This window comes from Poecilia formosa, unplaced genomic scaffold (assembly GCF_000485575.1).
Source record: "Poecilia formosa unplaced genomic scaffold, Poecilia_formosa-5.1.2 Scaffold15, whole genome shotgun sequence".
NCBI classification, from domain to species: domain Eukaryota; kingdom Metazoa; phylum Chordata; class Actinopteri; order Cyprinodontiformes; family Poeciliidae; genus Poecilia; species Poecilia formosa.
This window is the reverse complement of record NW_006799954.1, coordinates 3225619-3239264: the sequence shown is the minus strand read 5'-3', so window position 1 is coordinate 3239264 and position 13646 is coordinate 3225619. Positions and strand designations below refer to the sequence as shown.

General features: G+C 39.2%; 1 protein-coding gene across 2 annotated transcripts in view; it reads left to right on the top strand.

The window, feature by feature from the left end:
* The first annotated feature begins 596 nt into the window (after window positions 1-596).
* mcu (mitochondrial calcium uniporter) overlaps window positions 597-13646 on the top strand; it is a 61661-nt gene continuing 48611 nt past the window's right edge. The window contains exon 1 of one of the 2 annotated variants that reach the window (XM_007546250.2): window positions 597-834. In XM_007546250.2, coding sequence (XP_007546312.1) covers window positions 718-834 — 117 coding nt within the window. In that variant the 5' untranslated portion in view covers window positions 597-717. Of the gene's footprint in view, window positions 835-1085; window positions 1289-13646 lie in introns of those variants that run through there. The other variant, XM_016668513.1, reaches the window with a different exon arrangement.

Here is a 13646-nt window from a genome sequence, read left to right as displayed (position 1 = left end):
TTATATTCACAATCAGTTATTTATTTTTTTGTAAAATGAATACTGTAGGAAAGTATAAAAAAAAAAACACTGCCAGTGTTGACTTTTTATTCTGTTGCAGAGTGCAATCTGTGTGATTTTTACATTAATTTTGTGTACTTTATAAAATTTTTCTGGCGATAATATTAACCGCCACAAAAATATAGTTTTTAACATCAATGGGTGTCATTATTTTGACTCCTTCTAAAAGTTTAATGGTGGTTCCCAAGAGTGTTGTAGCTTTTTGGACTGTTTCCTCTCCCTTTTTTAATCGACATTTGATCACATTAATATTTATGCCGTTTAGTTTACACATCCTACTCGTTTCTGTGCCTCGTTTTTCTAAAGTTCAGGGCAGTAAGGCGGGATAGTACACTTCACGGTGCAAGATTTCAGTCAATGAGAGTGAATTACACATAAGGCACCTCTGTGAGTGTTTTTTTTATTTTTTTGTATTTTTTTATTGGACACGTGGAAATGAAGCCTTGCTCTCAGTGAGTACCCTGTGGAGTATTTTATCATCGGTTACTGGTGCAACACTGGGCATGTGTATGAAGAAATAGTCCAACCCCGTAACCCGCCTACCACCCTCCCTCTTCCCCTTGGTGAGTCTCGGTCCGCCCGCAGCAGTCTCCTTCCCGGTGAGGGTTTCTTTTTTTTTTTTTTTTTTTTTTTTTTTTTTTTTTTACTACTACAGAGATGGCTGCGAAAGTGTGCAGATCGGTACTCCTGTTGTCCCGGAGCAGCGGAACGGCGGCCGGCAGCCTCCCCGTAGTTGTCTCTTCTTCACAACGGCACCAACAACACATAAGACCGGTAAGTCCCAGGACGACTGAGCGCTCCGAGCGGAGAGGGCTGCACGGAAGGGTAGGGTTGGGAGGAAGCACCGGGCGGGCTGGCTGGACCGGAGAGAAGGCAGCGCTGCTGGCTGGATGGCTGCTGGCTGGCGAGGGGGTTTGCTAAGGAAGTAGTGCTAACTAGCCTGAAGATTTTCCGCTGCTGCCTCGCGTCCTCATGGTTTGGCTCCTTTCGGAAAAAAGGTGAGGCTGAAGATGAGTCAACACCCCTCTGTTGTGTGGTTTTACTAATCCTCAGCGGGACGTGGAGCTTTGACAGGAGGCATTGCAGTTTTTTTTGTTGGAGCACTTGCTGAAGCTCATCGACACCCCACTGGCTCTGCCCCGTTCACTGAAGCAATCTGCCTTTACACTGAATGCTTCACTTTATTGTCCTTCAACTTCACAACCAGAGCTTTTCACTGGGGCTGCATGTGAGTTAAGATTTTGGATCATTTCCTTGCATCTGCAGTGCGATGTGTGGTTGGAGTGATTACGCGCGGCCACATTTGACTGTCATATTTCCATGCTTTTGCAATAGATGTTTGACATTTCCATACTCTGCGTGTAGAAGGTTGCTGGGTTGGCTTTATGGGGTCTTATCTGTGTGAACTGCAGCAAAAACTCAGAATAATGAATATCTGTCCAGAGCCAAAGAGGAAACCTACACATCTGTGCGTGAGTGTGTGTCAGTGTGAGAGGTAGAATGGGGAGAAAGTGTGTGTGTGCGCGCACACACATGCATACACATGAACATGGAAGCCCGCACTTGGATGATGTCAGACTCTGCTGGATGCTTTCTCCCCTCCCTGGGTGTTTCCCCGTTCCGCTGGGAGATCCTGGGTTTTCCTGCAACCTCATGCAGGTCTTGGACATGGCCTCTGTTGTGTGTGTGTGTGTGTGTGTGTGTGTGTGTGTGTGTGTGTNGTGTGTGTGTGTGTGTGTGTGTGTGTGTGTGTGTAGATGCAGCTTCACTGTGGCTCACAATAGAGAAGGAAGGTGATTGTGTTTGCAGAACTTGTTCCTCTCTTGGTGACCCCTTCCATTTAACTGTTTTTTACCGCCTCTATCTGAGGTTAAAGGTGAATCAGGGAAATCATTTGGAAGTAAAAGAATGAGGATGTTCTGACGGTCCTTTTACATTCGGTTATGTTTTTGTTCTTTTGACTTCCTTTGAAATCATACTTTTCCCAGGCGTCGGAAAATTACAGATTCCATAATGCTACACCACATCCTGTAAAAAGGAGAAATGTACTTTGATCAGAAATAAATTATAACCACTGAAAAGTGACTTCCGCTGCTCTTTTGCAGGTCAAATGTTCATTTTGCTTTAACCATGGATGCTACTTTGACACTTCCACTATAATCTTTTACTAAACGGCCACAGTCTCTTCAAAAATTGTTTGAAGAATCTGAAGGTGTTCTCCCGGACTCCGGATTCCCAAACCATTGGGTTTTGATGGACACCGGTATCAAAGTGCAGGTTTTAAAAAGATACTGTTTCAAAAGGACCAAAATGTTCTTTAACGTTGCTGTTAAAGTTTAGATTTCTTTCAATAAGATGCCTGAGGTTTCTGTGGGAGAAAGGAACACTGTAGCACTGCTGCACACTGTCCGTCAGCTGGCTGGAGGAAGGGTATTAGACTATTTTCCTCGCATGTTTGGGAAAGACAAATTTAATTGCTTGAAAATACTTCCAGTTGTCAAGGAAGACTGTGGCAGTCTAAAGGAAAATGTTACAGATAACGCAACCCCAAAAAGATGTTAGAGGTATTTAGGCGGTTTTAAAAGTACCCAAACAGAAAATTTGCCTTAATAACAATTTAGTTTTAGTTTTAGCCTATGTTACTTTATAAATACACGAGAAAACCCCTTTAAGGAGGAAGATGGAGGAAAATGTCTAATTTGCTAGTGTTTACTTGAAAATTTTGACTAAATTTATCAGACTAAATCTAGATTTTTGCTTAGGTGTACACCAATATTGTCTGACTGTCTAATTATTTTTAATTAAAATATTGTCTTATTTAAGTAGCAGCAGCAATAATTAGTTCTTCTCTTTAAAAAAAACAACAACTCCTGGATCATGTTAGACATTTTTGTTTTAAACGTTTGTATAAATACACTGACGCTGGGAAACCTTGACATGTTTTTCTGAGCATTCCCATGAGATTCTCTCATCGCCTCATTCTGCATTTGGACCTCAGTGTATCTGGACCGGTGAGGAACTACCTCAGTTTTTCTATTTTCACTAGAAGCTCTGGGAATCCCCGGGATTTTATTAGCTGGTGATCTCACTCAGTACTAAGTAGGTTGTCAAAGTATTATGGATTTTTAGTCCAAGTCTGAGGAGGGGTATAATTTTATCCTCCTAGTGTCCTATTTAAACCTTCACTGACTCCGTTGGGTTAGTCACTGCTCTGCGTGGCAGCCTTTTTAAAGTTTTCATTTCCTTTCGCTCTCCTCACATTACAGTTTTGTTTCTTTGTCACAGAGAGACTCTTTAGTCCACTGAAGTGTTGCTGTCACAGCTTCTATAATGCAGGCCTGTCAATTTGTGACAGCCAAGTGTCTGTATTCATGTGGGACTTCCTCGCTGCAGAAACAAATTTTTGTTTCCATCTCTGTATTTATAAAGCTGCAGAGGGATGTATATGCGGTTGTCCTGGAGCTCATAGTCTGTGTTTGCAGGAATGGTTTTCTGAGTGCTTCTGCTATCCTAATGTAGTCTCAGTCATGATGTCCTCGCTCCCCAGGGACGGAGAGCAGACAGAGGGCTCCAGAGACTCGTGGACTGGATTTCTATTAACTAGGCTGTCAAAGAAACTCCATTTTGACGTCTGGGATTTGTGAAAGATTTATTTCCATTGCATAAGCTAATCAAAGCAGAATTATATCAAAAGTAACCCACAATCTAATGTCCAAATTTGAAGTCAAAGATTAAGCCGTTCCCTGTACTTATTTATTTCCTTTTAAGCCGACTTGCTCATCAAAGCTGAGCGCCCGGCGCCTTCAGCCGTCGCAGTCAAAGGGTCTTGCTCTTAATCCAATCAGAGTAGGAGTAAACTCATTTATTCCCGCTGCGCTCACAGACTCTGTGCTCGAGTTAGCAGGATTAGCCTGATAAGAGAGTGACGGGAAGCTTTGTGACTGTGCTGAAGGTGATAAGGTAGCAGAATGATTGATAAGCTAGCCATCCACCCAGACAGTTTCATTAATGTACTCCACCCTTTGCACTCAGTGGTTTCTGACCCCATTTTTGACACCAGCTATGCACATGTATGCCTGAAAAGGGCAGTAGATGCAATATAAACTCTTTAATGTGGCCTCGGTGGTGGAATGTCACACTTTGGGTCAGTTTGGCTCGGGGAGGTGATGGACAGCTGTGTGGCCTCCTTTGAAGACAGAGTGTGAAACTGTCGTCTCTTTTGAGAATAAAGAATCCGTCCGTCCATCTGTCCTTTACCATCTCGTTTTAGTCTGTTCATCCATTTGTCCATTTGTCCGTCCATCCATTTGTCAGTCCTGATCGGTAGGGATTTAATGTTTGTCTGTAGGATGAATATTTAAAACCTGACCTAATTATATCTTTCATAAATTCATAGAGAAGTTTTGTATTTATATTCTACTGTATTTATTATTCATTCTTCTAAATATGGGCTGAAATGTTCTGGTAAAATAACATAAAAACATGTACAAACTCTCTGTTTTTGACAATTACACAAACTTCTCATTTCACATGGAGCCTCCCTGTCAGAGTAGAGTCCTGCTGATTTCTTTGGTCTGCTTGGGTAATATTTAGTGATGCTCAGAGAAATTGTCTGTGTGCACGGAGAGAGTTTCTCTGAGTGGGTGAGAAAGCTGATCCAGATTATTTTCCTACAGAGTGATCTAGTGTTTCAGTCAGAGGTTAGTAGCTACAAAGTGAGTCATTTGCTGAATGGATATTCCTTTCAAGTCTATAAACCATTCTGTGTCCTTGCTGCCGATCATTACATGCTAACTGTTTCCACATCAGGATAAAGCGTTTGCCATGGTGGTTGAAACTTAACCTTTGAAAAGTGCAATTACGCTTAATGGGAGCAGATTGTGACAGTGGACGTTGTAAATGGAGCACAGAAATTTAGTTTGGGTGGTAGGGGAGGAAAATGAGTCTGTCACTTACAAGTTTTACAAAATAAGTGTATGTGGTTGTAATCAGACCTGCGTGGATCCTAACCAGAATCCTTTCCTCTGTGACATTGTGCTTGTGGCTCATGTGGTCTTTGTAAATATGGGGCGAATATTGTAAAGCACACAGAGAAGTAAATGTCAAATAAATATGTAAATGCAGCACATTATCTCTGGGTGCTTAAATTTTTTTTTTTTGAGTCCTACAGTTTATATATAACAAATATATCATCATTAACTACAATATTAATATTGTAAGACGCTCTGGGTTCCCAAACCAGACACCGATGACATCAACCAAAGACGATGAAGATGAGAGGCAGATGAGAGAGGAAGGAGGAAAAGATTGAATTATTGCAGTCTTGGAGCATTGCTGGTTTGTAGTTTATTAAAATATTTTGGATTCAGTGAGATAATTTTTAAGCCAGTCTCATGAAAAGGTCTTGAGTTAGTGGAGGTGTTTTCTTCAGACTGTGAAAATGAGCTTAGCTTTAAAGTTTAAAATGTTATTCTTATGGACCCTAGCGGCAGGTTGAGTATCTTATAAAATGTAGGCGTTGCTTATCTTTGGGCGTTTCCCAGAAATTGAATGTTTTGTTGCACCATTATAGAAACAGTGCTACTGTTCTCTTTATGCAGGGTTTGCAGTCAACAACTGGCTGACAGTTAAATTGCAATGCTCTAAGCACAACACAGCAGCAAACTTCTTATGTTATGTAATGCTGTAGTACAGAAATGACAACCTTACCTGAGACTGCAGTCATTTGGCGCTCATGTAGCAGCTGGTCCTTCTACGCAGTCACAAACATCCTCGGCTTTCCCTGCTTAATAATCTGTGTTTTCACCTGTGAAACTAGAAGCATGTGACCAGATTTCAGTGCTGTTTTCTGCCACTATATTTCATGTAACTTGAGGTCATTTTTGTGTTTCACTTTGTGTTTTAGATGCTCCTGATAAGGTGACAATATTTTTGTTTTTTATTTTTTGCATACGGGTGTGGAAATGTGAGCGGGATGCCTGGTTTAAGGTGTGACCACAGAGAAAAGATGCTTGGCCTCATTCTATAATTCAATTTCAACGTTTATTCACAGAAAGCAGAGAACACCAGTTCTGCCTCTGAATTTAAAACCTGCTTTTGAAAGTAATTTAGCCCTTCTGGGGTTTATGAGATGCAGTCACTGGGCAAACATGTCAATATGGGTGAGTGCAAAATACAAAGAACATATAACCTTTACCTGTTAGACGTCTTTTGCAGGCATTTTACAGACTTCAATGAGAACATATTGATAAAGTTCTGAGTTATGCGATATATATATATATATATATATATATATATAGTTTTTTTTTTTTAGTACAAAACTCCTGCCTTCAAAGGCTCCAGTAACAGAAAGGCTCCTGCAACCTTTTTATAGCTTTCTTAAAATATTCATTAGTATTAGGTGAGCAGGATTACAAAAAGGCTCATCAAAGGCACAAGATGAGTTTTATGGTGACAGAGCCAATGCTACTGGAGCCATTAACTTTGTGTTCTCTTTATTTTTCTATCCTATAGAAAGATTTCCTGGCTCAACGGTTTTGTGCTTAGCCTTGCTTAATTGCCAGTCTGAGCTCTTGCTTTTGTTAACTCCGTGTATGTTCTTCTTTATTTGATAACTCTGCACCAGTGCTGCACACTTAAATACACCAGAACCTTCAGAAGCTTGGTCAAATGTGTAAAAACAACACAACATTGCAATAAGAAGCTTATTCACTGGACTTGGACTTAACAGATCTGCTGTTATGGATTGGGCACATTGTCACCAATGCCCCAATTTAGAATGTCTTTCAATATTGGGACTCGTTGAGTTATTAATATTGGATTGGTGCGTCTTTATATGTAGCTGAGTCTGAATATAGATTAATGTTAGAATATGTTGGAATGAATTTGAATAATCTGAATTGAAATTTGAACCAAAATGGATTTTAGTTTGATATGAATTGTTTGGCTTGAAATTTAATTTACTGATATCTCATTTCCTAAAGCATTTTTCATACATTTTTAATTTATTACATTGTATATTCTTTAACGTACTAAAGCTGAAGCTCCTGTATAAAAAGAGATGAATTTCATCCCTTTGTTGCTTCACCATCCTAGAAAACAAAGGGATTCTGCTCTAGTTCATTGGTGCCGAGAGGAAAATCTCCTCATCCAGTCCTCTGCTAGATTTCCAAGCTTCTGTGTTCTCCGTTTCTCCCTGCTCTCCCTCAGCACATCACATTACAGCACCTGCTCAGCATGACACCCTTTCTCACGCTCACCAGCTGTTTGCCCCGTAGTCAAAGGAATTGTTTTAGGCTGAGGTGGTTCAGGTTACTGGGCTGTATTTAGCGAGGGAGGCTACAGCACAATCCTTCAGATGCAAACTGGACGTCGATGGCGTTGCATTCTGCTGTTGTCTCGTTAGAACGATGTTGTCGTGTTATAATGAATGAGGCTACAGTGATGGACAAAGTCCTCATTAGCACTCTGGAAGGGAATTTCACCCTTGAAGTGGTAAATGACTGGTGAACTTCTGCCTTTGGCAAACTAATTAGCTGCTTCCCATGTTTCTGTGTGGCCCAGCGTGTCTCCAGTCAAGTCTGAAAAGGACATTAAACTGAGCCAGTGTGCGTAATGTGATGATGGATGGAAGCAGCGCCTGGTTACCCTCCTTCTCTCCGGTCTGTTTGGACCCTGTGCTGGGAGGCCAGGTGAGCCGGCAGCTCCAGTCTGAAGGTCATCGGCCACCCACTCTTTATGTCTTTTCGATCGGAGATTGGCCTCATTATTGGGGTAAATATTTAGGAAATATGTCTCCAAATGAGCAGCTGACGTCGCGTGAAAGGCAGCTGTTCTCTGAGCCTTCCTAATGGAGCAATAAATGATCACAGCGTTGCTTCAGATGTTTTAAATGAATTATGAACAATATTTTCATGCCTGTCTTAGCTAAAACTAAAATAAGTATTTAGTAAATGCATAATTTAAGTGGAGAATTCATTCATAAGAATTGGACCAATCAGGTATTATCTGTCAGATATTGATTGATTTCTTGTTTTCTTTTGAGTTTTATTGGTAACACTCTTTAAAACTTAAGAGCTTTTTAATGCGCTTGTTTTACAAAATATGTAAATAAAAAGATGAGCTAATTAGGCTTTTCCTGGTCACTAACAAGTTCATAATTTTTAGGTTTGAGGTTTATTTGTGTCACTATTTAAAACCTAATAAATAACTTTATTTATACCTCTCTATGCATGTTTTTTTTATATATAATATTGATTTGCCTAAATATATCTGCAAAACACTGCTTTACTTTATTATAATGATGCAAAAAAAAAACAATCTGGCTTTTTTTTGGTTATTTTGATTTTCTTTTAGGTTTATTGGTACCACTATACTCTGTAATATGTGATTGGTTAACCTGGACAATGAGTTAACTATAGACCAGTTCAATTGATAAGGGTAGTAGTAGTGACCACTAACTCTGATAAAATATAAATGTAACCCATATTTGTTTGGTATTTTAATGACTGACATGATTAATTAAATATATATATATATATATATATATATATATATATAATTTTTTTTTTCTCCTATAGAAGTCTGCCACTGTTGGAGTCCCATATTACCGGTGCTGGTTATATTTAGTTGTCAATATTTGGAGGTCATAGACCTGAAAGGGATGATGGCTACAGACTGTGCAATTTGTCACAATGAAATTTTTGTCCTGCAGAAAATCAGGGCTGCCTGAGCGTGCAGCTAATTAGCAGGACAGAGGTACGGTTGACCTCTGCTTCAAGAAGTATCGATCACTTGTACGCTTGTTTACCCAAGTTTTTGTGAAATAATGAAAGCTCCAGTGACGGATTGATGATGGCCAGATATCGGGGCACTGGCTAATGACCGTTTAACTTAAAGTAAAAGAAGATGTAAGATGAAACCCCATCTCCTTAATTATGCCTTGTCACTATTATTAAATTTTACACTCATCACACTTTAAGTGAAACGCATTTTGATTTAAACCTTGTTTTTAGCATTTTGAACATTTAGAGGTAAAACTAGCCAAAAAGTCTGGCTATCATTCTTTCCATGTATAAATGGTAACTTTTTAAATATTTGATGGCTCTTGTTTCTCAAGTACTTTAATCTGCTTTATTCAGACTCAAATTAAATGTGATTTAATACTGATTATTATTGACTCTGCACCTTAAATTGCCCATAGGGTCTATTTGTTTAAGTATATTTAATGAGGTGGATTAGAAAAAAGCAGAATTGCACTTCAGCTTCCCCCACTTGTTGCTGCGCACTTCCAGCCAAAGGAAGTGCGCAGCAACAAGTTTACAGTTTATCGTTGTTTATGGTCAGAAAACATGGATGGCCTTAAAATGATGATCCTGTGCTGCCCCTCTCCCACATACTGCTGGTTAGCTTTCTGAAACAAGGCTGCATTGTTTTCCCCTTGTCTACAAGATAGACATTCAACTGCTTGGAAATATTTTCATTAGTACCCAGACACAGACCAAAGCCCTCACTCTTGCTATCCCAGCAGATAGCCTGACTATTTAACCAGCTGTTATTTACAAAAGAGAAACACCCAAAGAACATTAAACATTCTGTGCAGCATTCACTGAAAAACTAGAATTTATGTTTGCTTATGTCTGTGTATTAAAATTAATATAATGATTAATACATAAATGATTTAAGTTGCATAACTATTTTGTAAATGTTTTATGTACTATAGTTACAGTAGGAATAATTGCATCTTGTTTAAATAAAAATGGTTGGACCATAAAGTGCATTTATGTTTGAGATTTCATGGGTAAATAATGTTAAAACTCAAGGTTAAAATTATGTAGAGATTCTCAAACTAACCCATGCCTGGTATCAATATTTAATTAATTTAATCTAGAAATTGAATCTATATTATTACACTATGATTATACTTAGAATTTTGATTATAAAGTCATAAAAAGGACAGAAATTAATAGTTCAATCCAAGCAATCTGATCTAAAAGATCTTTGTAAATTTTATCTCTGCTGTTTCTCATATCAATTGCTCTGTTGAGCCGTTTATCTAAGCTTCGACATCAGTTATCACAATACTATATGTTTATTCTTGCCGCTCTGAAATGACGGATGTCAAGTTTGAGGCAGAAAATTGTCACATCAGGGCACCGCAGCGAGAGGAGCATCGCCACTTCAATAAAAGCAGCAGGAGAGATAAAACTGGCTCGGCCGTCAACAGCGAGGCAGCTCTTAATTGGAACTGGAAACACCATGCATGAACGAGTCCTATTTTACTAATGGAGTAATTTGATGGAGATCGCTCAGAGGATGAGGGGGATTCTGATGTGAGGATTCCCTTGGCCTCATCTTCACCCCCTTTTATTAAACACGACCTAGCTGCCGTTTTTCTCACCGTCAGCAGAAATAATGAAATGATCATTATTCGAACTTTAGGAGCGCAGAGTTTTATTCAGAAAACAATTACCTGCTCTCGGCATATGCAGTGAAAAAAAAACAAAAAATAACGGCAATAAAGAAACATCAGAATAGGTAGAGGAATGTATGCTTTGATGGAGGCATGTGGCAGCTTGTCTTTTGAAGAAGTCTTGTCTTAGAATAATGGGTAATCCATTGCTTTCCCTTCACTACACAATTTTGCCTCATTAGGTTACAGTTTAGCTAAAATGGACCACAGCGAGAAAACTATCAGTCCGATCAAATTGAAGCCAAAAGCTCAGGACCTTCCAGGGTAAACATAAACATGGAGGAAGTCCTCCAGTTCCAATCTGTGTTGGTTCGTTGGATTAGTAGCAAGAAAAGTCTAATCTTATTTTTTTATTTTTATTTTTTTAAAGTCTCACCACTTTCTTGGGTCATATCCCTAATTATTGATTCATTTTTTGTTTAGAATATCTAAAATGCTGACAAACTGGTGGTGTGACCATTCCTGTTTTATCCACAGTTTTCACTCCACGCCTTTGATTTTTATTTTTACGCAGTTATGAGACAGCGTTGTGAAACCTGAAAATGCTTCTGTGCAAGTTACTCAAGTTGTTGCTAGGTAACCAAAAAGAGAGTGTGTTGCTAGGTAACCAAAGTGTGAGTGAGTTAGTTGATTCCACCAACCTGCAGTGAGGAGTTGAGCGGCTGAAGCCTTTCCTCTGCCTACATTCCCCAGAGTGCTGTGCGGTTCTGGATCAGAGTTCAGTGAAACTATTGAAAAATCTACCAGCCGTGTTGATAGAAAAGTCTATCGCAACATATAGTATTAATGATTTATTGTCCAGCTCTACTGTGAGGGCACAGAGTTATTTGAAAACCAGAGAAAAAGAGTATGTGCTTTGAGAAACAGCAAAAAACCCCCAAAAACTATAATGGCCCAGACAACTAAGATCGTACCTCTTCCTCTCCTCCACTTGAGGATGATGATTCTTCAGAGGCTGACTTAGGTGGTTTCCTCTGATAAATCCACCTGATAACTGAGGAGTAGTCAATAGCTGAGGCGTTCCTGTTTCAGGGAACTCTGCGTGTGGTTCAGTGTTGCTCTTTGTAGTGAAACATGCTTCACTTGTCAAGGATATGAGGGTGTTTCATGGTTAAACGGGATAAAGAGAGTGTTGTGGCAATATGGTTGTTTTGAGGCCTTTACTTGGAATGGGATTGTGTGTAACTAAGGAGTCTTCTCAGCAAGGCGCAGTGCCAAGCTGGCTGCAGATTGTCATTTCTTCTTCAGTGCTATTTCTACCCTGGGTGGTTGACATGGATAAGCTAAAGCCGTCACACACACAAAAAAAAAATCACTTGAAGCCGTCAAGTTTGACATCTTTTGCCTTGGACTGCTAAACTCCTGATGGGAAGGGAACGTCTGTTTGTGTAAACATATGCAAATTGTGCTTCTTAAAGTAATTTATCAGCTTTTGAATGTAGTGGTACTCAAGGACAATGTTTTATTATTATTTGTTTGTGCTTTACTTTCTGTTGCACTTTCATGCATGCATTAAAACATAATTACTCTAAGTTTATCACTTTTCTTGGCTAGGGAACATTTTTGCACTTTGAGCTGAACCTGGGTTAAAGTCTTTGCCATTTTATGAATACCTACTCTTCTCTTGGAGCTTCTTGGAGAAGTTATACTGACTCCTCTAAGCTCTCCAAAATTCAAATTTTCTCTTCCTTTCTGCATCTGACTGCTCTCTTCCTGGGATTAGATGTCTATATTTTGTGAGGGATGCTCATGAATGCCTCATTAAACCACCAGAGGTCAAGGGGTGAGATTTTAAGTGAGACAGAACGGGCTTGGAGCACATCCACAGAGTCAATGATCCCCATGAAGCAAGGCTCTGTGTTGGGCTTGATGCCTGCTCCATTTGCGCTGTAATTACCCAGATTGTGGCGGTGCCATGGTAGACACAGGCACTCATGAGGGGTATTCACCATGGAGAAGATAAACAAAAGGTGTACACCTTGATCAAACAATAGACTAAATCCTGAAGTCCCTTTTGTATTATTTAGAAGCGATTAGCTGAGACACCAGAAAATCATGACTTTTTTTTGTTTGTTTGAATTTGGTGGGATTCTTGATGTTCTGTTATAATGCTTGACTCTAATAGGAAAGGAAAACTGACTATTTTGTTGCTAAATTATAATTGCATCAGGAGTCAGAGCCTCGAGCCTGGTCAGTTTTAATTAACTTACTGTATCACCACAGGAAAGTCGATGCTTGGAAGCACATTGGAATAAACATGCCAGAAAACTAGGGTTGCATGCATGACGGGGGATAAACACACTATAGGTAAATGCATTAAGAAAATAAAAAATGGGATGTCATGAATTTAGGGCTTTTAGGCTTTTGCCAAGCTGGCATGAAAGACAACAGACAAAATCAAGAGTTTTATTAGATTAAATTTATTGTCGACTTCCTGAAATTTACACAGGGTTAAAAAATATAGATCGATATTCAAATCTATAAACGCACGATGTCAGGAAAATCTGTAATTGGAATACTCTTGCTGAAATCATTGATGATGATTATAATTAATGAGCATTTTCCATCCAACTGGCCTCATAATGTACTGACATGATATTGACTGATTTGATATATTGTGCAGCTCTTACCCCTACTTGCATTTGGTTAAGCGTCAGTGCTCCGTTTTGCAGCCATTAACATAATTCTGGCCGAATATTTGACCCATTTTTTTGGCAGAAAGCTTCACTTCTGTTAAGATAGTTGGTATGTAAGCACAAACCTTGATTTTAGATGTCAAAAGAAGTGTAGTGTTGATCTGCCTTATCCATTCTGAAAAGCAGTTTTTATGTATTTGTTAAAGGATAAGCTAAAAATGTTTAATTATTATCTCCTTTACTGAAATTACCCCACAATATGATGCTGCCACCACCTTGTTTTACAGTTGGTTCAGTGTTCTCAGGTTTGAAAGTCTCCTTTTGACTCTATCAAACTTCATTTCCTTATGACTGAAGCGATCTGTCTTTAATGTCGTCATAAAAATCGTGTCCAGAAGGCTTTTGGTTCTTATTTATGGGCACCCGGAATTGTGAGTCGAGCTAAAAGGTATCCGCTCTTTCTCCCTTGTATAGACAAA